The 27,184-nt window shown below is 40.2% G+C and overlaps 1 protein-coding gene across 3 annotated transcripts in view; it reads right to left on the bottom strand.

Annotated features, from left to right (window-relative positions):
* erbb4b (erb-b2 receptor tyrosine kinase 4b) overlaps nucleotides 1-27,184 on the bottom strand; it is a 356,219-nt gene that overhangs the window by 38,897 nt on the left and 290,138 nt on the right. For 2 of the 3 annotated variants that reach the window (XM_028591051.1, XM_028591053.1), the window contains exons 18-20: nucleotides 25,565-25,687; nucleotides 22,598-22,696; nucleotides 17,345-17,530 (exon numbers count right to left, since the gene is read on the bottom strand). In XM_028591051.1, the coding sequence (XP_028446852.1) occupies nucleotides 17,345-17,530; nucleotides 22,598-22,696; nucleotides 25,565-25,687 (408 nt within the window). The remainder of the gene's footprint in view (nucleotides 1-17,344; nucleotides 17,531-22,597; nucleotides 22,697-25,564; nucleotides 25,688-27,184) is intronic. The other variant, XM_028591052.1, reaches the window with a different exon arrangement.

The raw sequence follows: 27,184 nt of genomic DNA, 5'->3' as shown, positions 1-27,184 counted from the left end.
ACATATGACCCTTTGAAACTATTTCAAAGCTTATTGCATTATCTCTTAAATGCATGGTTGTCAATCAAAACCTAAGTGTACTGTATTCGTCTTCGTTCATGAAGACTTGACATTTCTGGAGAGAAAAGGTGTTTTGCCAGCAGCTGTGTGATGCGCCATTCTTTCCGTCCTTAATCACATTGGTACAGCTTGTGCGTCTGGCATACGACAAACAAGGTTATGAGTCACTCAGTGACTAAGGTCGATGACTGTGAGAGCTATTTAGAGTATACGTTTACAGCGTTTCCTTTAGGATTTTATTTAGCAGTGGGGGCAGGTCTGTCCGAACAACCCCATCCGGAGTTAAACTGGACGGACCCAATAACCTCTGAATTGGTCTACTTGTTAAATTGCACTGTGCATTATGTCGGCAAGATCATTTAAAACGCAACCACAACTACATTTTCTGTACAGCCCTATTTCTGATACCATGGTGGCAGAAATGTTGCCATGGTGGGCCGCCACTACAAAATCAACATAGAAAAAACACTGCGTTTATTCTAATTTCTTCACCTTACAGAGAAGGGGGAGTCTCCCTATCTAGCGAGCCATCTGTCTGCTTGTGTCTGAGTTAAGGCAGCCAAGTCTGTTTGTGCTTTCCCGTGAGGAAGTGTGTGGAAATTGCCTCAGGTTGTTTGCATAGGGGAGGGTGTGTTGAAACACACTGCTGAGACATCTCTCGAGTAAACATCAACTGTGCTCGATTTGATCTCCAATGTTGCCCACAGGATGGGCCTTTCTTTTTTTTTTAATAAAAGTGTACACATGGTACACTTTTATTAAAAAAAAAAGTACTGCCTGGTAGTTCGGATGTAAATGCTTAGTACCAGCAATGGACTGGCAAAACACACTAAAGCACAGAGTAAAACAGGTTACTGCCTTTTTAGGCTAGACATCTGGCTGAAGAAAATCCTCCTGTGTAAATATGCAGTGTACAGCATTGAGAACGGTATCAAACTGAACCAAGTTTTGAATAGAAAAGGCACAAATTATTGATTTTCTAAAAATAACAGATTTGGTAGCAGATTGTTGTTAATCTGGGGTACCAGAATGTGTGTCAGCACAGATCTTTACACCAATCTGCCTGTATGTTCGTATGAAAAGTCAATGTGCTCCTTGGAATGAAGGATTAAAGAATGCTTTATAAAAGAGGCTGAGTTAATCTTCCTTTGAGTACAAATATTTTTCTTCAGGCTTTTTTGTTAAACTTGTGAGCACAAAAGTGAGCCTTGTCTTTCTTTTATTTTTTTGGTCAATATATTGATAGCTGTTTGATCAATTAAAGCCACAAACTGGAGGCCATAATCTATTTTCTTTTTAAATTACCATACAAGACAGTACTTCCCTTAGCTTTCCTTCTTTCTCCATCCATCCATCCATCTTCGTCCGCTTATCCGGTGTCGGGTCGCGGGGGTAGCAGCTCCAGCAGGGGACCCCAAACTTCCCTTTCCCGAGCAACATTAACCAGCTCCGACTGGGGGATCCCGAGGCGTTCCCAGGCCAGGTTGGAGATATAATCCCTCCACCTAGTCCTGGGTCTTCCCCGAGGCCTCCTCCCAGCTGGACGTGCCTGGAACACCTCCCTAGGGAGGCGCCCAGGGGGCATCCTTACCAGATGCCCGAACCACCTCAACTGGCTCCTTTCGGCGCAAAGAGCAGCGGCTCTCTCCGAGCTCCTCACGGATGACTGAGCTTCTCACCCTATCTCTAAGGGAGACGCCAGCCACCCTCCTGAGGAAACCCATTTCAGCCGCTTGTACCCTGGATCTCGTTCTTTCGGTCATGACCCAGCCTTCATGACCATAGGTGAGGGTAGGAACGAAAACTGACCCGGTAGATCGAGAGCTTTGCCTTCTGGCTAAGCTCTCTTTTCGTCTAACAGTGCGATAGATTGAATGCAATACCGCACCCGCTGCGCCCGATTCTCCGACCAATCTCCGCTCCATTGTCCCCTCACTCGCGAACACAACCCCAAGGTACTTGAACTCCTTCACTTGGGGTAAGGACTCATTCCCTACCTGGAGAAGGCATTCCATCGGTTTCCTGCTGAGAACCATGGCCTCAGATTTAGAGGTGCTGATCCTCATCCCAACCGCTTCACACTCGGTTGCGAACCGATCCAGTGAGTGCTGAAGGTCGCAGGCCGATGATGCCATCAGGACCACATCATCTGCAAAGAGCAGCGATGAGATCCCCAGCCCACCAAACTGCAACCCCTCCCCACCCCGACTACGCCTCGATATCCTGTCCATAAATACTACAAACAGGATTGGTGATTTTGCTAGTTTACAGCCCAATTGGTCAGATCGGGGTATCTAGTGAAGTGGCCTGCGAGCCCCGACAGCACTGAGTCAGCTTCTGTCAGAAGAGAAAACAGCATGCAACAAGGCTTGCAACTTCCCACCAATCAATACACGGAATAATTGCCACTTAGACCATTATACCATCCTCTTTCGGGTCTGGAGTAATGAACTGTAATAGAGAAATGATAATAATGATGATAGTGATAATTAGTGGGATAATAACAGGGCAATCACAGGGTGCTGTAACGGGAGACATTAGCTGTGATCTATGATTGATCTGTTGCGAGGCTGGCAGCTTTGCAATCGAACCGGAGTTCCAGGGAACGGGGTGATGCAGACAGTGTGTATCCAAATGTGTTGGTGGATTTAATTCATATACAAATAAAGACCAATATTGTTTTTTTTTTTTTTTTTTTTTTTTAACTATCCACCTTGAATTCTAATCACATCCAGTCTCCATGTATGCTTTTATTGAAGGGCCAGTTCATCCAAATTGCAGATGTTGGGAATTGGTAAGGATACAGATTCAGTTATTGGCTATTTATCAAAGATATTTTATCAATATGAATAAAGTTATGAATATGTGTATTCATAACTTTACCAAATTGACAAACAATCAAAGCCGGGCAGCACCCTGGAATCAGGGACCAATAACTGAACTGTGAAAACAGCCTCATAGGTGGTGTTCCCTTTAAAATACAGATCTTAATTAATTTGATTAATTTATCTCATATTTATAAAGTGAACGGGAAGGGTGAAATTCAAGCACTGACCTGTTCAACCAGCTGTTACTACAACATATATACAAATAATCACAAAAAACTGCTCTTTAAAGTATAATAGAATTTATTTAACTTCCAAACTATTAATTGTCAATCAATAATTCTTCAATCCATAAACCTATTTACTTGTTACAACTACAACACAAGCAAAACAAGTGTGTGTGTGTGTGTGTGTGTGTGTGTGTGAGTGTGTGAGACTGTGACTGAGAGTAAGAGGGGGAGGTGACGAAATCACGTTGGTAGCTAAGCCACGCGAGGTCAAGATGGCGAATGAAACACTGCGAGATGTGAGGCTCTTTGTAGTTTTTAGCGCAATGCGCAAAACAGGCTACTTAACCCCAATATGGCGTGAAGTGAAGCTTGGTCGCAGCACCACGTGACTATGGGGTTAGCTGATCTGTGTATGTGTTGCGTGTTTGTTAGGTTTGTGTGTAAAAGAGGAAAGCAAAACACACTTCAGAGAAAGACACTTAGAATCTTGATTTTCGATAATAACCAATCCTCTCGTTCACTCGGGACCCTGACCCAACTTGACGTTATGGCAGGGTTCCGAGAAGTTGCCTTATGAGGGGAAATGTTTATTCCTCAGCTTCTGGTGGGCGAACAGCTGACTTCTGGCGGCGATAATAAACCAATCTCTTTGTCTACACAGCGCCACGAGGAACTGTCTCGTTACGTCGCGGTGCTGTGGTTCAACTGACGAACGGAAGATTTATTATCTCGCTGGTACAGAAACTAAACTTCTTCGCGGCGGGAGAATAGCAGCGTAGCAATTACAGTTTCAAAAAGCTACAGTATCAAATACAACATCAACAGGTACCGTGATCCAGTACGTTCACAGCGATAAATTGGACTTGGTGGTCCCAGTCAGATTAATAGTCAGACGTGCAACAGTTGCACTTATTAATCAATCACGTTCAATGTCGTAACAAGTTGCAGCAATAGCGCTTACGTGACATTAATAACATACCTATATTTCTCTGCCCAGAAACTTAAGCATCCTTACTGATGTATGTATGTGTTCTTCGTTTGTTTGGTCCATAGATGCCTCCTTGGTAAACAGAACGGGTCCGCCTTGTTTCTCTCCACATGCAGTGAAGTGAAGTTACGTCGACTTGAGAAGAAAACGTTGTTTCCTCATCTGCAGAGACTGAAACACTGATGCATGTTTTCACAGGATCCAGGGTGTTGCCACAACACCGAAAATAGTCCACTTGTCCGGAAAAGGAAACTGCGTGCAAACCTGTAGCCGATTTTGCGTGCAGTGGAACGACGGAGGAGATCACCCTGTAGCCGCTCGTGAATGCAGTGGATGACAATGAGAAAATGGGTGACTTTTATACTTCAGGCCACATGGTCGGAGCCCCCTGTTGTGTTCAGGGACCCCAGCCAATCGAACATGTGTTTTTAGACCTCCGGCCATTTTGAAACATCTTTCCTCATGGAGGCGATATGTAGGTGTGATTTTTAGGCTTTAGAAGTTACATGGAGGCCGCATCTCTTTGATAAAATGTTTGAGATTTCTGCCTCAACATAATGAAGGAGAATTAGTTTGGGTTGGTCAAAGCATTCCAAACTTCAACAGCTAGCCACAGAACATGAACAAGTTTTCATATGGAGTTTTTCTTCTGTAGAAAATTCCATATAAAAGTGTTCACAGTATAGTTTGCAAATCATGCAGAGTATGAGAGACAATGACAGGGAATTTCAATGCCATGCATTGAGTGTCGCAAGTAAAACTCAAATTCAACTTCACTGTATTGGGGTTGAGACAGAAGAGAGGTACAATTGATATCAAAAACCAAGACAAATAAAACCAAAACTATCTGCATGGCTGAATACAAACATGTACAGCAATAACATAGCACTATTAATTTGCCTCTCATTCACTTATTCATTCTCTCACACACACACACACACACACACACACACACACACACACACACACACACACACACACACACACACACACACACACACACACAGGCCCCAGATCTTTGGAAAAAAAATAAACAAATCTAACCCAGCCTACATGGTGAAAAGAAGGTTAAATAAATAAAAATAGAACTGCTTTGTCCATTCCTGAAGTTTCTGACTGTATTTCCTTTCCCCTACTTCTCTTTCTCCTCCCAGACAGTGTTTACTCATTTGGAGTTTGCTTTGTCTCCTATACTTCCAGTGGATAATTCATACAGTTTCTGTCATCAATGAGAATACAGTATGTGCACGTGTACGTAATTTATGGTCTGTATTGGAACTACCTGCAAATGTGGACCCTTGTCTGCGTGCACACGGATACTTTTCATTGTGTGAGTGTGTGTGTGTGTGTCTGACTGTAGGTGATTGTTTGGTAAGCCCCGGAGAGCCTGAGAACTGGAAGCTGCTATCAACATTGTATGGCTTCTTCTCTTCCTCTGAGCTCTGGGATGTGTCGCTGAGTATGTGTGTGGGAGCAAGAGTGTGAGTGTGTGAGGTTTTTACAGCCAGCCCCAGAATGCTAAAGGGAGGGTGAGACATGCCTGCATCTCATCGAAGAGTTTTAACAAAGGCCATATTGTAACGGGAGGATCCTGTCTCGGCCATGATAACCGCCTCAACAATGCCAAACTCTGCGCCCTGATCAGGACAAATGAGCGGGACAGGTTTTCTATAGTTTTGTTCCATTTGCTTCATTTCTCAGATGATTCTGATGACACTCCAAAACAACCTTGAGCTGTGACAAATCCACACGGCATCTTAGGAGACTTTGAAAAGAGCCACAAGCTTTCAAAATATACTGTTTTGGCTTTTCAGATGTGTTGGGATATCTGCCCCAGCAGGGTCCACAGGCACAGGGGTGCAGGACTGGGTAAGGACAGGGAAAGTGAAAATATAAACAATTTGGTTTTATAATATGACACTATTCAAATTTGTCTCAAAGACACATTTGTATGCTTACAGAGTCCCACTGAGATAAGCAGCATGATAGACAAAGTCAGTGTGTAGGTTATGTTCCTCACCGTGGTGCTTAAGTATTTTTTCTTAGCCATTTTAAGGTAAAAGAAGATAAACAAAACTACTAACCTTCACAACTAATGGCAATGCCTTGTCATTATGAAATGGCAGGGATGCATTAATGTCCAACACTATATGCTATAAAATCGCTCAACAATGGCTAACTACATACAACGTAAGGATAAGCCAGCACCGGCCACACCCAAGAGCCAAATAATCTTATGCTACCATATTTCAATTTGAAAACAACCACATGAGAATTTAATCAATATGGTACCAGAGCAGTCAGCAACGTTTAGATAATCTGACCTTTCCAAACTCCCAAAAAGGTTCAGTACTAGCACAACTACACACTGTAGGTACAAAATGCATAACTCAACAATTACATAGCTTACTGTATTCACATAAAAATATAGATATTACTTGAGATGGACAGCCGCACGCACAAAAGAATCTGTGCATCTAATATCTGACTCACAAATTTGAATTTGTTTGCTTATGCTTCTTGGTGGCATCAATGTAAAAAGAAGCAAAGAGAGAGGGGAAAAATAACGGAGGCACAGTACATTACAATGCCTTCTGTATGAGTCAGACACCACTGAAAATAAAAGATGGTGCAAGTCCAAATGTGTGACCTGTGCTAAAGCAGCTACATTACGAGTCCGCACCCGTTATGAATTTTATTGCTAATTACAGTGAACCGGAATATGGAGAGGGTGAGATCATTAAAAGGTTTAATGGCATGTTGGTTGTACTTGACTTTGATTGCTTTTTTCCTCACAGTTACCCTCTCTCATCTTGGTACGTGCATTATTACAACACCAAAAGATTTCCCTGCAACTGATTTGATAGTTTAGGAAGTGTGCGTAACACACTTTAAGCTTCATCCAACACTTGCTGATGTGTTCATTCAAAAATAAGTTGTAGCAGATACGCAATATGTCAAGTCATGGTCACAGGTTCAAGAGTATTTCAATAAGAAAAACAAGAGGTACTATAAATGTCTAATGTTCTACCACGATGACTGTGACATAGTAAACAAACTGACAAAACTTGGGCTAATTATTGAAGTAATTACCACATATTTCTATTTACAATGTTTTTATCTTACCACAATTATCACATAAAATTACAAATATGGACTCCATATTTCAAAGCATTAACCCATTTACTCCTAAAACGCCTGCTAAAAACGCCTATAAAAACCTATGTTATTCTGGGATAAATATCCTTATCTCCTGAAGGTTTTCTGAAAAAATATTAAGAATTGTCAATGTCTACCAAAATCTTAATATGTAAGCCTCTGTAGCATGAAATAAAATACATTGTCAAGGGAAGAATCACAGGTTTTATTAAAACATACTCCCTTAGCACTAACATACAAACACATTTTTCAAAAGATTCTCAAAAACAGATTGGGTATGACAAATACCAAATGCTGCGCCATGCAGCAGCCAGCAGGAGGTTCAGAGTTGCGCAACGCAGTAACCGGCGTTAGATGTAATGTTGCGGTGCGCAGCATCCGGGACAAATAAAAAATCATTAATGCGTCATTATTATGCACATTTTTGCCAAAACATGTTAAATAATAATATATAATTGACTCAACAGGGTGAATCTGGCAGGGAATATGGGTTGTGATAGGTTGATTGACAGCCTCATTAAAAAAAGGCCCTATTTATTTCAGATGATGGCTAACTTTGTGCCTTAAAAACTGTCTTTGACAAAGTAAACCTGTGATGTATGGTAGTACAGTGGGTCTCTCAGTGTGGTTGGGAATACACTAGACATTTTTGGGGCTTTATGTCTATTGTGTGTTTTTTTCTTTGTAAAAAACCTTTGTCATTCTTTGAACTGTATGTTACTGTATAACCACCTGAATGATAGTGATGGGTAGACCGATTCTTTTCACATAATCGGTTCCTTCGAGATGATACAATGTAGCGAACCTTTGAGTTTTTATACTTTTTCATAATATATATATATATATATATATATATATATATATATATATATATATATATATATATATATATATATAGCTCAACCCAGAAGGCAGAGAGCCTGGCACCTGTCTCTGTTAGATATCGACCGGATATCATCACACACACTCAAACCCACAAACACACACATTCATTCATCAATATAACCAGGAATGCACAAACAAAGGAATGCACAAACAAAATTCCCATAAACATTCACTTCACACAGGGTTTGAGTCAGTTCCAGAGAGGCTGGTGAGGAGGAATCTACAGTGGCAGGCGACTAATTGAATGTGAAGTGGGTCCAAGCTGTCGCAGCATTGGCCTTCCGCCTGCATTGCTAAGAGATGACAAGCTATCCACTAGCAGCCTAAACACACACTAAAACTCTGATGGCTGGAAACGACCTACACACAGGTGCATATTTAGAATATTACTATATTACCATACAGTATGACAGCATACATAAATACATAAAGTCCCATTAGCCACCCACATTTCCAACCATGTCCAGGATTGAAACCCTTTCCTATGTAAATAATATGTAAATGGATATGTAAATGGTTATCATTAATGATGACACAATAGTGGGCGTGTCAGTATAGCAGTTTCAATTATGATGATGTCATTTCAAACACCTTAGAGGATTTAAAAATGTTAATGTTAATTTAATATTATAAAAAAATAAAAATAAAAAAACAGACGTGGGAGACAAAGCTGTTTTCACACATACAGGCAATTCACTTGTCGTTCCTCACCTTGAAAGTTCAATTCATTTTAATTATGTGCTGGCTACATTGTACGCGTAACGTATGCGGAGCGGACGTTCCAATACGCTTTCACAATAATCAATGCAACTGGCGACACCGGACAGAGAGCAGCGCAGAGCGGTGCGTATGCTCCGCGGAGATCCGCTCTACAAGCATAAAAATAGGACAGTCTTCTATTTATATTTTTTTACGTGAAGTGTGTTTTACACAGAAATGGATCATAAAGTCTCATTATTTCTTTTAACTTAAATTACCGATATACAGGAAACAACTTAATGACTGTGCATATTGGCAATTTCATTTTCAGAGTTTCTGTTTTTATTTCTTGTTTCCCTCACCTGTGTCCTCTGATGACAGCAGACAGTAGAGTTTCATGGCACTATGCCAGCTCCAAAAAAACTGAAGAAACAACAACAATCCCAAAGCAACAGCTCTCTGTCTCGCCTGTGACTCACACAATCCTACGCCGTGTGTGTGCAGCAGGTATAGCCAGTTATAACATTTGTTCAATGTAGCCAAATCTTGCCCCTGTTGTTTTTATTTATTTAAAAAAAATTGTGCTAGTGGTCTTTGGTGTTTAGACACCCTCATAAATAGCTGTGTGATGCGTAAATCAATGTTGTTTTTATTTACTAAAATAGTATAGATTCAAGCAATCAAAGAAAAACTAATGTTTGTTGATACATAGTCAAAGAGTTATACACCAAGATATGAGGTGAACTTTTTGGTGGCACTACAGCCTTATTGTATCGCTGTTTTGACCAAATGCTTTTATGACCTTTTATAGTCCGTATTGCAGAAAAGGAGAAAAAAAAAGAAGCGCACAGAGAAGCTTGCCAGTATTTGCAACGTGTAGCTTGATGCCACACTGAAATGCAGCCTCATCATTGCAATGATACTCAGCCCAATCAATAACAATTACAAGAGGACAAGTAAATAATAAGTAAAAGGAAAACTGACTACATACTTTGTACGTCAAACAGTGTCTGTGTGGGTGTGTTTGTTTGTTTGAGGGCATCACAATATGTACTGTATCAATAAAAGATGTGTATGCATCATCCTATCAAATTATGAGATGTTCACTTTGTTAATGCTTGTGTTTGCCAGTTTGGATACCTACAAGCCTTCATTTACCTGCGTGAGAGTGTGTGTTCGTCTGGCAGTCACTCATTAGTGTAGACCTGTCTCCCTGAGCTGCCAGTCTCATCCATTGTGTGGGCTGCCTGCAGTCATCCATTTCCCTCACTGCCCTACCTGGCCACATCCATCTCCGCTCAGCATCAACAGCGTCTGCTGTTAAAACTGCGTCACTGCTGTGTGTGTGTGTGTGTGTGTGTGTGTGTGTGTGTGTGTGTGTGTGTGTGTGTGAGTAAGAAAGAGAAAGAGAGAGAAATAGAGAGAGAGAGAGAGAGAGAGAGAGAGAGAGAGAGAGAGAGAGAGAGAGAGAGAGAGAGAGAGGGGAGGGAAAATGTATTGCATGTACAAAGCACTTGACTATAGCTGAGGGGTTGGAAATGAAATGAACTGGTTAATCTCTAGTTTACCACTTTAGGCTCAGCTTACTTTTCACAACAACAGTCCACCACAGTGTCCACATTACTGCTGATGCTGTGCCAGTCCGCCTGTCAGAGTCAAGCGGCATCTTGTGAAAAATATCCCAAGATACTTGAATTCCTTCGCTTGGAGCAATGACTTTCTCCTAACCAGAAGGGAGCAATCCAGCATTTTCTGGAACGGTGCCATGACCACCAACAATACAATTTGAAATAAGGGAGAGTAACCATGTGCCATGGAGAGACAAAGCTCTGCAGGTTTTGGAGCCAATCAATCCCCTCAGCAGGTGATTTCACTGGTAGGTTTCCCGCTCCTGTTCTGTGTTCTTAAAACTTTAAGGCATCAAGCATATCATTAATATTTATTACAGTGGCCAAAATAAATACATTAAATCAAATAAAAATATTAAAAAAACATAGGTCATTAGTACTAAGCTGCATCATGGATGAGATGCACTGAGAGGGCATTTGATGTGTGTCAACTACAGCCTGAGCATTGTTGTTGTGCATCCTGTATTGCCAAAGTCAAGTCTTTTTTCGAAAGAATACTTTAGGCGAAAAAGTTTAATGGTCACTATGTGTAATTAATCAAATAATCTGCATCATATCAGATGGCAGAGTGGATGAGATTGCCTTTTCATTTAAGACAATATTGGCCCTGCAGTATATTAAACGGCCAATAATGTGAAGGCAGTTTAATCCAATTACCTGGATCAATTACCATTTATTTTTTTATCATGGATTTCCCTACAACTTTAAAAACATGCTCTTGATGATACAGTACATTGTGCTTGAATACCACTAACATAAACACAATCCATGAATTTTACCTAATCAGCCCTCCACTTTGATGAGGATTGCAACTGATGAAAACATGTATTATGCTGCTCTCTCAAATCAAACAGGCCTTTCAGACTGATATTTACCCAGGGGAAGGGAGGTATTCTAGCCTCTAACATTGAATCATACACTTATGTATGCAGTCATGAAAGACCACCATAAAAAAGCATCAGAATTAATTAGTTTGGAAATGAAAGACAGGGACACAGCTAGAGCGAGGGGAAGGGAGATAGGCGGACACTTGTTGACATTTCTAAGGGTTGGTAGCATCAAAGGCTTAACGCCTGTGATCTGCCTCTCGCTCTGTATGTTAACATGCAGCCTTGGAGCAGGAGTTCATATTTGTCAGTGCTGGTTGGAATCAAACATCTGAATGCAATTTAAGGGTTTTATACAAGACACAAGGAAAAGAAAGAGGAAGGAGAGTTTGGTAAGTAAAAGTTGGTTGGGAGTCACACCAACATGGGTGTTCTGCATCAAAACAGACAAATATATTTTGGGGGGTTCAATAGACATGGGATAGTGATTATTGTGTCCTAAATCATATTTCCTTGATTGGCAAAAAAAACTTGCTGTAATGTGAATTTGTCAAGGTAATCACATTTAATGGCACACCTTAGTTGCCCTGAACTAGCTGGTGCCCTTGAAAAATGGTGTCCCAGTGGAAATGTTAATCTGGAAGTTTGTACTGTACATGTTGAATATTTTACTCTTGGCCGGATATGTCAACAAAACACAAACAATGTCCCATTTAGATACAAAACATAGTAAGTATATTTCCTGAATATATCCAAACAAGACTCAACAGGCCTGCCTGCCTTACAGCACAATATAAGTCTTTGTCAAACTTTTTTCAGCATAAACAAGTAGCACTGGTAGAGGTTGGTCATACAAACAGGGTTCTCAAAAGTGAAAAAACAGGGAAAAATTCAATATTCGGCCAGTGGGTGGCTTATTGCAGCGGTCCACATACGTTGAGTCATGCCTTATTACTGACATGAGTATAGTGATAGCACAATATTTGTCCTAACAAAAGATGGAGTACTAAAATGAGCATCTCTGGGAACCTAAAGTATATCCTTCTTACATTAATGTTCAGAGAGAGACTGAGAGAAACAAAAATAAGAGAATCACATACTGAAAAATATAATACATCAGAGAGAGATGGGAGAAGGCGAGGAGACAGAGTAGAATGGGAATAGGAGTGAACTGAGCTTTCATCAGAACCCTGGGGATGTATGTAATGAGTTGGAGAGAGGATGTTTGCCTAGTCTGGTTTACACAGAGAAATGACCCTGAGATACACACTGTGGGGCCCTCTTACCCCCTTACCCCCCCCACACACACACACACACACACACACACACACACACACACCTGACTTGGAGGAAATCCAAAGCAGTAATGTTGGAGAGGGGGGTAGGAGATTTTCTAGTAAATTCGACAAACATTTGTGTACAGAGAAATTTGTTAAGGTGTATATGAGATTGTTTAACTGGTGGTGTTCTATTAATGTGGTTACGATACGTCATCTTTAAACAAGTCTCACAGGTAGTGGAACACCAAGTTCTCCTTCAAAGGCAGAATGCGTGGTGTTGCTCACACTAAAAATGTAATAAGAATATGAATTGCGATGGCAACCATCACTGTTATGTACAACCTGTGGGAATGCAGCCTATGATATAATTTCCCTTCTTCTGTATCTTTTGGCGTCTGTCACTACAGTTCCTTACAGCAACAGTCCGATTTTCATACTAGAATTAAGAATATAACTGCAATAACCATTATCACCAGTTGAGTAAGTTGACTAAGAATAAGTTGTATCACATTAAGCATGTTAAACTTCAGAGGAAACTGATTCTGACTATCATTACTCTTTTCTGTTGAACTAAACACGGCCTTATTGCCTTCTTTTTAAAAATTGATAATCTGCTTTCAGTTTCACGTCAATCAAGCTACTTTCTTCTTCATAAGCAATATGTTAGAGTTGCTGCTTTTTCTAGCTTCAGGCAGCCATCTTTCTTAATTTTTTCGTGAAATTAAAACTTTATCTGTATTTGACATCAATAGGATGCAAATATAGGAATTTGTTTATAAATCCATCCATAGGATTAAAAGCTTGCCTAAATTTATCTGGAAATGTGTCTTATTACAACCTGCATCAGCAAATTTTGTGTAAAATATGGACTGCATTTATATAGCACTTTTCAAGTCTTAATGGCCACTCAAAGGGCTCCACACTACAGGCATAATTCACCCCATTAACACACACATTCATACACTGGTGGCCGAGGCTTCCATACCATCCGCTCATCAGATAAACAATAAAGCACATTTACCCACCGATGGCGCAGCATCGGGAGCAACTTGGGGTTCAGTAGCTTGCCCAAGGACACTTCGACATGTAGACTGCAGGCAGGGGCTAGATAGTCGACCGCTCTACCTCCTGAGCCTCAGCCAGCCACAAGCACTAGGACCCATATTGTAGAACAACAGTGCCCATGTCAGTCCCTGTCAGTGTTTAAACAGCTAAAAAACACTTAGATATTCTTAGAACTGGCATATACAGTAAGTAAGGTTTAGTCTTAGTTATTTTCTTGTAGTTCTTAGTTTCTTGTAATATTATCTAGGTTCATATGAATTTTCTTATCTGTGTGACTCTTTGTCACAGGATAATGAGTCACTGTTTTGAAACTAATTAGTTGAATTCAAATTTGAAGTTATCAGTTAAAGGTAATTTTAGGGCTGTCAATCGAGTATCTATTAGTTAATCTGTTCCAAATGTACTTTAACAGGGATATTTTTAAGTGTTTAATGCACTCATCAACATGCGAGCAGACATATATGCTTGCTTTATGCAAATGTTAATTATAAAGCAACAATCCAAAACAATGACAAATACTGTCTAGCATATTCTTCAGAATAACCTCAAAGGTACTGTATGCTCAAAAGATATGCTGAAATCATAATGTGGCAAACTCCCATCAAGTGCATCAAGCAACAACAGATGGGCATACTGATCTAAATGTAACATTACTTGGTAATACTAACACAATGTAGAGTCCCACTTTACTCTCGTATAGGGTTGGAGGTGCTTGGCCAGCAACTGGTATTTGAGACTCAACGTACGGTGGAAACTCAATTCACATCGACAGTATATGCAAATAACTTTGGACTAGTTGAGAGAACCATCTGGAAGGGCTTTGAAACTGAACATGCCATTCAAAAGACCATTTTCTTTATTAATTTCTGCTCTAAGAGGTTTGTTTCTGCTAGCCATCCACAACGTTACTGCTGCATCACTTCCTGGTTTCCCAAACTACTGAGCGGCCGGAGCCCCAGATCACAGAACGCTCGTGGGTTAATTGCGCATAATTTATGCCGCTTAAATGAATTTGTGTTAACTCGTTATTCTCACTATTATCATAATTTTGTATGTGCTAATAAAAAAATCAAATCAATCAAAACATGCTAGTAGCATATGAATGCTTGTTGACAACTTAGTAGAGTAATATATTAAAGAGGAAATATGTATTGTTACCAGAGTGGTATGGACTCATTATATGATATCATCACCCCTCTTTTTGTCTCTTTTGTTGTGTTAGTGGGATATCAGCAGATGCTGTGGTATTTTGGTACTCATATTTGTATCAGAAATTAAAAGTGATATCAAGACATCTCTACAACATATAACAGATAACCATGTACTGTATATGTGGATTTCACTTCCTCTAAAGTTGTTGATAATTTAGTATCAGGCTTCTTGAGGAAGTTGTCCAGATCAAATGAACAACAAATTGTTCGGCGTTTTCCTTTTTATTACCACGGTATTGCAGTGGAATCATATTTTTGATATATCATTTTTAGTATTGTAGTAGTGTCCAGAGTCGAACATCTGCCATTGTAGCAACACTACACTTTATAGTGTATGAACAAGAAGACCAAAGAGTTGTTGAACGAGGAGGAGATTTAAAAGCAAGCAGACATAATGAGGAAAAAATTATATAGTAGGTTATAGTAGGTTATAGTGGGGGGATATGGAAAGATAAAACAGGAAAAGAAAAATCAGACCCAAAAAACAAAAAACATTCCATGGCATCAGAGCCCTGCATGCGTAGTAGCTCTAATGAATCTGCTCATTAGTATGACTCTCATGGCAGATCGCCCCATTAATAATCTATGGCAGTGATGGCGGCCATGACAGAGAGGGAGGGCCACAGGGATGTTGCCTTAGAGAGTGGAGCCCTGTCAGTTGCAAGTGCCTTAAGAACCCTGTAAACCCCTCCAGTACTGGATGCACACATCCATGATAAAGATAATGAAATAATCGGCAGGAAAGATGCTTGACTCAAATCTAGGATAAGATATTATGAGCACTACATGTGGGAATGTTGATTGTGGTCCCAATTTACCTTGTTGGCAATATTTAGACAAATACAATGTGTAGGACACTTTGTGTTTGCATGAACCCATATGTGGGCAACTTATTAACCATGGCCGCTGACAGCTATGAGTCCCAAGGAGCCGTGGCCAATTATTGAAAACACTAAATAATACATGCTTGAGACACAGAATAACAGTGGTAAATAATACATCATCATAGCTACTCTACTCTTTATAAATAAAACTGTTCACAGTGGGCATATATTTATTTATGTGTATATAGCTGATCTACATCCTTTTTCCACAAAGTAATTTGTGTGATTAATTTCATACCATGAAAATATTTGTGTTGCACAGCATGGGAAATCTGTCAGTGTGGTAAGAATTTGTGTTTTTTCTAATCGCCAGTGGTATAAAAAAAATAAAAATAATTGATTGTTTAATATTTTTACATGGAAGCTGACTGGAGTACTGCATGCCTCTGATTTAGCCAGAAATGGCGACAGATATATTTGTCTAAGATATTAAATCCGGGACTGCAGCAACTACTAAGTCCTTTTCATTCTGCTTCTTTTGGCTTTTTAACCAATTACATTACTCTGTGTGTGTCAAATGCAGCATGTATGTGCAGAATTATAATTATATCACAATTATATACATAAAGTGTACTACAAAATACCTGCTATGAATACATAGATAATTAATAAATAAATGAATAAAAAATGTGTATGCTCATAATACTTGTGTTGTTAGGGTTGATGTTGATTTAACTTTGTAGGAATTTGTGTGTTAGGCAGAGCCAGAAAAAGGGAGATCATTAAAAAATGAATCTGTCACCTATTAATATTGACAAATTGATTAGAACAAATTATAATGCACTCCTACAACCATGATCCTGTAACACTAGCCTCCCTGCACTCAACACTTCCCCTACCAAAGTCAAGCAGGGCTTTGAATTATTTACTTAAGTTCTCCAGAGAAGGTGGCAAGGGGTGCCGCTGTCTGCTGTTGAATTCTCTACACACACCAGCACACTCTCACGGACACTTTACCAAATATCCGCAGACATCTACTTTTCACTCTGGAAGCAATGAAGTAATTCACTTGGCCTCTAGCTGTTATATGTTATAAAAGGGCATATGGGTGGTTTAGTCGATTTGTGTTTACATGTAATCCAAAGCAAACACAAGGACTTTTACAGGAAGATTTCAAAAGGATGTATTACAGCATGCAAAAACCCAACACAAATATAAGAGTGAGAGGAATTCTAAGTATAATTATACGTGAACAACAGCAGTTAGAAAAGAGGGATAACTTTTCTCACTAGAAACCGAGAGAAAAGGATGTGTTATAGGAGCATAGCAATCACAGTAGGTTGTTATAATATAACCATGAAATATAAAGCAGTGGATCCACAGTCTAAAGTAGAGATCCACTAATCATCTGTCCAAATCTTCACATAAGATTGATTCAGATATTTGGTGCAACAGCCAGAGTAGCAAACAAAGCAGAAATCAGTGAAGACGATCCACTGATGAACAAACTGTTCAGCTAACATAATTGTCTATCAATACTAAAAACAACCCTCTACTTTTCTACCAGCCTGCCAAATACCCAACCAAGCAACCAGCCAATCACCAAACAAATCAATCGTACAGCGAGTAAAACAGCTAATAAAGCAACCTTTTCCGTTCTTACCTTGGCAATCTGGACACACCAATTGAGCAACAGCTGGGATCCGATGTTGTCCTTGTGCTCGTGGACATAGTCGAGCAGACACCCATGAGGCATCAGTTGTGTGACCAGCTGGATGGTGGGACTCAGGCAGACGCCCAGCAGGCGGACCAGGTGGGGGTGCTCCATGCTCGCCATGATCAAGGCCTCCTGAACGAGAAAGATATACACTCAGGCATGTGGGGAAAAGGGTTGGGCGTAGAGGTTGACTGGTCTGAAATAATGTGTCAACCGATTCAGTGTTGTTCACTTTAGGCAGCAGCCAACTGTTTTATCAAAACAGAAAATACATCACTGTAGTCAGATGTCATTATTGTGATGTTAGATAGTGCTGTGTACATGTTTTACTTTGAAATTTTGTTCCAAACCTAGGCACCACTGTGCTATTGATTATTTGGCTAAAGAAGTACATGGACCCTTAAGATCCTGTTACACAATGTCCTTAGGGCCCTATTTTAACAATCTGAAACGCAAGTATGAAACGCAAAACGCAAGTAGCTTTGTGGGCAGATCTCAAGTGCTGTTGCTATTATACCAGCGGGATAAATGAGTTTTGCGCCCGACGCAAATCTTTAATGGGTTGGTCTGAAATAGCTGGGTGTGGTTTGGCCGCAATGTGAAAATAACCAATCAGAGCGTCATCTCACATTCCCTTTAAGAGCAGGCGCGCTTGTTCCATGGCGGATTGCTATTATGACGGCGGATTTGCCTGACGCACGCCAGCGGGAGCTGTCCGGGATGCGGCAAAGTAATAAATGCCCGTCTTGGCCGGGTGGCGATGTTGCTGCGGCCTCTCGGGCGCATCTCCTCAAGTCTGGAGAGGATTGCTTCAGCCATGGAGCGTGGGTCTCCAAACGCACCACCTGCACCTGTTGTGCCCCTTCCTCCTCCCCCCACTCCATCTCCGTCCACCCACTCCACCAAGAGGGCATCGCGCATTACTCCCGGACCAGATCCCGCCGGAGTGTCCAATCCCGCCGTAGTTCAACATCACGTCTCCTTAATTCCTCTAATATTTCCTCATTTATGTCATCGACACATCCATGATTCATGGAAATGTTGTGTAAAACACAACAAGCCACAAAGAATGCTGCGACTTTTTGAGGACTGTACTGTAAAGTGTCTCCTGATCTATCCAAACACGCATTTTCAGCAATATTTTTCTTTGTAATTATGTATGGTTTGCAAAAATGGGAACTGCTGCGTCCGTTTAGATGAGAGAAGTGTATGCGCGTTGTGCACACGCTACATTATGGCCAAGCATGCGCCCCTAAAATAGCATCTGAATAACGCGCTACTGACTTTAGACTAGCGCCACTAACTTTATACCAGGTTTTTCCTGGTCAGTGGCGGAATTGTTTTCTGAAACTGCAAAATAGCACCAGGTAACGTTTGCGCAGGAACCCGACTCATCTTTTCGCTGAACCACCCCAATAGCGCAAATACATTCCCTATTTTACCCACGTGCGTCTGTGGAGGGAAAAGTCCGCTGTGCGTCGGGTGCAAAATAGGATTCATACATGCGTCGGTGTACAAAGGCAATTGCGCTGAGTGCAAGCTAGGGCCCTTAGGCTTCTTTCTTGATGACTTGTCAATAACTATCTAGGATATGTTTCTGTTTGCATATTCAGAACAAGAAAATGGATCTATGTGCAGAGAAGTACTATATACATAATGTGTTATAATGTGCCCAAACAGATAGTCTACCGGTTAATGTCAGAAGACAAATGCTAGCGCAAAAGTTCAAAGACTTAACCCACTGGCAGAGAATGTATCGTGTTTACAAGTGTAGACTGAACTGTCAAAGACCATATGATCCCTTATTCTGTTTAATGCTGAAGTTTATCTTGAAGCAAGCAGCAAAGTTCCACAGATACAGTAGATTTTCATTCATAACTTCGACATCAAAGTGACTCACTGCATCACAAGACTGTCAGCACGCTTTGTAGTAGACTAAAAACGTGGCTAATACACCTAGGTGACATTGATGTAAATCATTTGTCACTGTCGTTTGATACAACAAGCAGTACGAGTTGTGTCTTTCCAGTGGGTTGCTATTAGAGAATATACTACTGTATAGAAAATATCTACATAGAAGAAGCTGCTCCAGTACATTATTTATAGCGCTTTGAACTTGCCTGAAGTTTCATCACCTTTATGTGCGGCATTTTTAGAAAAAGAGCAAACATTATGTTAGTTTGCAATATTGCACATGATTGTAGCATCATACAAACATGCAGCTTATTCAAATGATACAGAAACACTACCAAAGACAAATGTAAACCTTAATCTATTCTGTTAACGTATGCAACTACCCAACAAAGCACTGTGACTACAGGGGTTATGGGTTAATGTGACGATTCATCATGAGATGGATAGCTGTGCAGCAAGAATAGACAACGTATGTGGCAATGGTTGTGTGTGCGTTGGAGAGAGACAGATACACAGTGTGTAGAGGTCCACTGAACACTGACAGAGATATACTACCACAACACAGTCTAGGATTTAAAGTATATGGCTCATGTATCCCAATGCTTGCATAATCAGATCCCTGCTCACGTGCTGGCAGTATATTCTGAACAGTAAGGATGATGGACACTATCCCTTTCAACTAAATCTGGGCCACTCTAGGGTTACTATATTAATGCAGTGTTTCCTGAGATTTAACTCTTGTGGATGATGAGAGGATCACGTTACATAGATTAAAATCTGTGAGCTCAGGTCTACGAATAGATAACTCCAATAACATCCTATGGTACATTTTCAGAGTTTCACACATTAAAATACAAGAGCCTGTTAGTTTTGCAGACTCAAATCTACAAAAAAAGGTAGGTAAATAAAAAAAAATCTAATTCTTGACTTGTTGACTACAAAATTGACTGGTTTTTATGTATACTTAAAGCTGTGGTAGGCAGTTTCTTTTTGGCGTCATATGTATTTCATTTTCTTGAGTAATATCATTACATTTGTTAAATAGGTAGACCCTTGTTCTCTTGAAATCCATCTTTATTCAAACACATAAACTTTGAGGTTATTTTCAAATTATTGTGTATGTTGTGTAAGTAGAACAAAACAATCTCAAGGATATTGATGTACCCTTTTTCAGCAAAGCATTGTGTAACTTTGTTTCGAAAGGTGCTTTACACATACTGTCTATTATCATAGTTATAAATATAAATATAAATAAACTGTACGCATTTATTGTACTCAAGTGATGTTTGATAATCATATAGAATAATTACTGAGCAAAAAACATTGATGAAAAGAACAGGAGATACTCTTATTTATACACATGGGAAACAGCATCACTGAATGCAATTTCCAAGGACAGACCATACGGGTTTATCCTGCTTCAGTAAAAAACAAGCCTTGAGGAGGATTTTGGCTTTCAAAAGGAATTGCATACTAGCATACGCTGTCTGCCTGTAGCCACTACTAGGAGTACATACACATACTGTACATGCATGGCAACCTTGCTGGGTACTGACACCCTGCACCTTGTTAGGCACTGACAGCAGGGAGGCGGTATTGGCATTTGTTTCTGTTTAAAAGGAGAAGCTTCACTCCTGTAATGGCTCCACAGGTAGTGGGTGAAACACATATACACATATATACACACACACACACACACACACACACACACACACACACACACACACACACGCGCACACACACACGCGCACGCGCACGCACACACACACACACACACACACACACACTAAAGGACAATCAATCCTTGGTGACATTCTTCAAACAGTCAGTGGCAAGTGAGTGTGGCCCGGCAGCTAGAAGGTCACCGGTCAGAATTCCCAGTCCGGCTGAGAAAATATGGACGGGTAAAGTAAATGAATGGTACTCTCCTTTCCCTCTGTAACTACCACTAATGCTCCCCGGAGCAGACGTTAAGCCCCCAGCTGCTAAGCCGTCAATAGAGGAATACTGTGGAACAGGGTGAATATGAAGTGAGGTATCACGAGAAAATACTGGGAGAAACACAAAATGAATAGACCAAACATCAACACATGTTCTCTGTATGTGTGTTTGAATCTTGACATTTGTATTATTAGTTTTAGTTTGGCTTATCTTTCTTCAATAATTGTGGAAAAAAATGATTGTGGAAAAAATTAATTTGTGATTTTTCCTCTTTTCCCCAAAACTGTAAATAAGCATCCTTAGATATGCATGCACATTTTTACACAACCCATCTGAGTGAGTGTTGAATATGGGGGGTGGGGGAGTTTAGCTGGCTTTGTGTCATGGTATGCGTGCGCACACACACACACGCACACGCACACGCACACACGCACACACACACACACACACACACACACACACACACACACACACACACACACACACACACACACACACACACACACGCATTCATCAAAATGCATGTTTTTTTCTTTTGCTAGAACATGAATATGCAACATTTAGAGTTTTACATCTCTATCCCTCTATATATAGTAAAGCCCCATATCACTCTCTTTTGTCTCCCTATATGTTCTTTCATTGCTGATATATGCTTCTTTGACTGTCAGACAAGCCCTCAAAGTGCATAAAGCATTAAATTAAACACGCAGGATATTCATCAAAGTAGTCCTGATAAAAATAGAATTGCTAACAACTAAAAACTCTCCCTCTTAGACCGTCAAACGAAGTGCAAAACATGAGTGCAATTGGGTCGCTTTGAATGTGTGTGTGCCCGCGTCTGCATGTGTACGCGTGTTGATGGAGGTTATTTCATCTGCATTGCATCATCATAGGGTGATAATTTCGATTTTTTTTTTCTCCACTTTTCCGTTTGAAATGAGCCAAGCTGTGAATGTTTTATAAATGGGGCCTCGTGCACTGTGCTGAGAGCCTGTGGCCTGGTGTGCATGTGGGTGTATGTTAGGGTCCAAGGGGCCACTGATGGTTTCTATTCTGGTGTCTATGGGGTTTAAACTTGGTTCTTAATAGCTTCATATCACCAATGGAGCTGACATAAGTAAGTAACTTTTTTTTTTATTTTTTGATGACTGAGAAGTGTTTTTAATCTTCTGATTTAAGATGGTCATATCCCAACATAGGAATATGTTGTATCTGCTGGACTGACCTAACCAAAAATAGCTTGAAATGCTTTAATAAAACTAAATATAACTAAAGCTGATGGAGAACTAGAAGAAACTGTTATTTATTGTTTCTGTTTTATTTTCAAGTTTTCAAGGTACTCACGTCCATGAACTCCACGTTAGCCTTGGGTCCCGTGGCCTCATTTAGGATTTTAATGGCTACAGGAATCTTCACCGTTTCACCTTCTGGGACCCAAATACCCTAAAGAAACACACACACAAACAGATGATGAGTCGTTACACTGAATGCAAAGTTACAAAATACTACTCACCAACATCAAAAGAAAGATGTCTTTTTGAACAAGAGGAATCTCAATTAATACATTGAGGAATTTTCACCTAGAATTTTACTTCTTAATAACCATCTTCCATATTCTCACTGGCAGGGTATTAGAATGTTCTGTATGCTGTATGATTATCGGTTATTTTGTCGTTCGAAAGGACTTGGGGAAAACTATTTAATCATTTTGAAGTATCTAATATCAGGTGGGATTCAAGTGATTCAGCAGCTGCCAAAGTGGTCAAAGCATTTAAAAGAGGAGAGAAATCAAGAGCCTCTCAACTTGAACCAAATGTTCCAACTGTGTCCAACCTTTGTTATGCCCTGATGTGACTACATATCCCCAGTGACAGCAGCTCCTGATCATCCCAGACCATCAGCTGCAATTTCAATGTGATGCCTTCCTTTGAAACTCAATCTTTCTACTTGCACTTACTTGTGTAGATGAATATTATTCAGCAGAATTAATTGCTGTTTTTTTCTTAAATGAACTGCATTCAGGATATATTATCTTGAAAAGGATGGTAAAATTGACTTATTGCTTACCAGTTAAAGCTATCCTGTGAAGTTATCATATAACATAGTTAGATTCAGTGTTTCTCACCTAAATCCATTTTGTGCATTCCAAAATGCATTTTATTCCAAATGAAATACTCATTCCTCTAAACATTTGCAAAGCAGAATTTTGATAATATTATGAAACCTAAATCATTTTACCCCACATTTGAAGGTGCTTTGTTTCTTGTTAAGTTACTGCCTCCAACTCGGAAATAATGTGAAACCAAGGGACATCATAATGCCCTGCTTTTATATACCTAACCAGTCAATCTCTGAGGTAAATGGAAGTTTAGGTTTACTTAAATAACTCTCCTCTGCATCTTGTTTCACCTGTTCTTTGTCTTCCTGCTGGCTTGCATGCATCACACCTGCGTGCTTGGGTGCCTACATGTGCGTGCGTCATTGTGCATATGCTAGTAACAAGGTTCCTACACATTTTCCATTTCAAAATTCCATACTTATACATATTTCCAGACTATGTGGATGTCACCGTGCAAATAATAACTTAATTATTTAAATACATTATTTGAAAATCCACTGTGTTAACACATTGCATATCATAGTATTAAGTACAGACCCAAAATTTCTTTAGCACCCCCGTGGGTAGGTAGACTACTATAGCTCATACAAATCAATTTAAACCAAACCCAGACCTGTTCAATGCACATCATTTTATTCAAACAGCAATGAACTGTGCAATTTAGCATTAGGGGTTGAAATTAGTCAAACATGACATAACATAAAACTGTTCACTATGAACCATATTCAAGAAACTAAAAATAAAGTAAAATAATTACATACATAAAAAAAATGCATTTTTAAACTTATGCATATCCTATCACTCACAGGCACACAAACACACACACACACACATACACACCCACACACACACAATCACACACAGGCTTCCCCAAATCGCGTTGTGGTACGTCTTTTGCCTCGCTGAAATTGCAAATCTCCCTGGTCTAAGCATTTTGGCTGAACTTTATATTTTAGAGAACAACGTATGGTAGAAGGTCTGGAAACACAAATATTTCTCCATACCCCCGTTTCTTTTTTCCATACTTATCCAAGACTTGGAAATTACTAAACTCAAATTGCATAATTTTCTAGGTTTTCCATACCGCATAGGAACCCTGTAGTAAAACACAAAATACAAACAAAAAAAAAAGTGGTCAAAAGCTCTACAGGGTACCTTTAGCAGCATAACACTCAACAGCTTATGTATTGAGAGTTATATTGAGGCATTAGGTGAGGTAGCCGCAAAACAAAACCCTCAATCAGAATGCTAACCCTCAGCACGAGCCATGGCCTCTGAGTTGTGCCTGAAAAAATTAGATCATGCAATCAAGCTGTTGAAGTTAGGTTGTCCTGCTGATTGCCTGGGAGGATCTCAGCATCAACCAACTGTTCCTCAACCCTGAGAGGATTCAGAGGAGGGGATTTAGGTGCATCTCTGATGCCTCCTGGCCACCAAGGAAAACCGTCTGGGTCTTAGTGCTCACCTAGGAGACCCTGAACGGACAATATATTCTTACATGCCTACGAGTTGCTGGGAGATTCCCCAGAGAAATGCAAGATGTTGCTTTGAAAAAGGACATCTGTGCTCCTTGTCACATATCTCTGACCCAGACACGTGCTACAGTATAATGTCAATGGATGGATCTACAAAATGACCAAATTATGATTTCAGTGAGAAAGTATGTTCTTTCTAATTTCAGCTGTGTCTTTCTTTACCTCTCCCCAACCCATCATCACACTGCTGGTGACCTCAGCTACCTCTTATTTCGCTGTAAGCCCAGGGGTCTCAGTGTCTGCTATTACTTATTCTTTTCATCCGCTGCCTCCAGCCTTCCATCTCATTTCCTGTCATTAATGATCCTGCAATTCGTCTCTCTTGTCATCCTCTTTTTTTAAGATCTCACATCATGATCTCAACTTGAGGAGTATATTCATTTATTTGCAGTGTCGTGCAAGTTCACACTTCACACCATTTTGAATTTTAAACTCAGTTCAGTCCCAAAAAATGAATGTGTGTGTGTGTGTGTGTGTGTGTGTGTGTGTGTGTGTGTGTGTGTGTGTGTGTCACATTCATTAGTTGCAAAACGGATACCTTAAGTTCAGGAAAAACATGAGCACGTTCAAGCATGTTCATGCACAACACTGTTCATTTGTCCAAGCACCAAGTGAAACGCATGCAAATAGTTACTATTATTTTTGTGTATATTTTACCTTATAAACAGTCCCAAAGGCCCCAGAGCCAAGGATCTTGACCCTTTTGAGTTCTGTCTCTTTCAGGATGCGAAGCTGGGCTTGGTTGGGTGCTGTTCCACTGGGTGTTAAAGGTTCCACCAGCTAAAAACACATCCAGTAACACAGAAGTCATTCAATTTTTGGTACTGTAACCCGAGCATGTATAACACAAGCTCCCTACAATGAGATTAATTAATTTTCTTTTCACAGCCCCCCTCCTGTAAATCATTTTGACCAACAAGTTATGATTCATCATGGGAAAATACTAAGAAATGGTTGAAATAACTGATATTGCATATTTAATAACCCCTTTTCCAGGAGATGGTGCCACCTAACGTGCCTCCAATCAGTAAAAAAGTACATTTTATTTTTACTATTGCTAATATTCAATACTTATAAGACTGTTCCTTGAATTGATGGCAAAAAGGCTGTTACTAAAAACTGTGACCTAATTTCCAGAGGTAATACTGTAAAAACAATTACCATGAAGTTACTCGAAATCAAAGTTTTTCAAAAAATCATTTCTTAAAATAGTACAATTTGAATGCAATATTTACTCTATCTAATCAAAGTTGTAATTGCTTTGAAACCTGTTAAAATACCCAATAAGCAACTGCCCACTACTTCATGAAACAGTAAGGTTACTATGACATTTTTCGAAGTGAGTGCCATTACAATTTCAATATCACAAGTGAGAGATTTAATATGTGAACAGAAGAGGGGGATGAAGATAGGTGGACCAAGAGCGACAGAAAGAGGTGGGGGAGGTGGATAATTGCGGAGCCTGAAAAGGGGTTGACACTTTTGTTGTCTCATTACTCCTCAAGTGGAGGAATGAACAGATTTAACACCAAGAGTGGAAGAAAGATTACATGAGGGGAGGGAGGGAGGGAGGGAAGATGTGGAGTGGGAGAAAAACTGTGGCAGAAACAACAACAAGACAGCGATGGAGAAGCACGCGGCGGAATTAGTCAGAGGAAGCAAAAGCATAAGAGAGGGAGCGATATAAGGAGAATTAGAAAAAGAGTGGAAGATTAGAGAGGGAGGGCGGGCAGAGAGAGGAAAACAGAGCGCGAGTGTAAATCAGCCTGGCTGTGGTCGGCAGCTTCTGTCCCTCTGGCTCATGGTTACCATTTGATTAAAAACAAAAGCCATTCTTCATTTAAATGGAATAACAAATCAGCTTTTGCAGGGTGGAACACACAAAAACACATGCACACATAAACACACACAAGACAATACAGATGTCTTAAAATGACCCATCCCCCACACACACACACACAGACACACACACACACACACACACACACACACACACACACACACACACACACACACACACACACACACACACACACACACACCTGCAAGCTAGTCCACTGTGCATAGAGCTGTCCAGCATTAGTGTTGCTGTAACTGTTGTTGCGGCTGAGCAGCAGAGCCACAGTACAACACATTGGAGCTGTCCACCTTCTCCCTCTACAAGGAGGTGCTGAAACCAACTGTATGTAGTCACACACTACAGCTATTTACTTGCTATGTTCATTTTACCACTTTACTGGCAACAGATGGATAACAAAACATCAATGCATTAATAGC

The sequence above is a fragment of the Perca flavescens genome, chromosome 11 (assembly GCF_004354835.1).
Source record: "Perca flavescens isolate YP-PL-M2 chromosome 11, PFLA_1.0, whole genome shotgun sequence".
Taxonomy (NCBI): domain Eukaryota; kingdom Metazoa; phylum Chordata; class Actinopteri; order Perciformes; family Percidae; genus Perca; species Perca flavescens.
The sequence above is the reverse complement of the archived record's forward strand: the minus strand, read 5'-3'. Positions and strand labels throughout refer to the sequence as shown.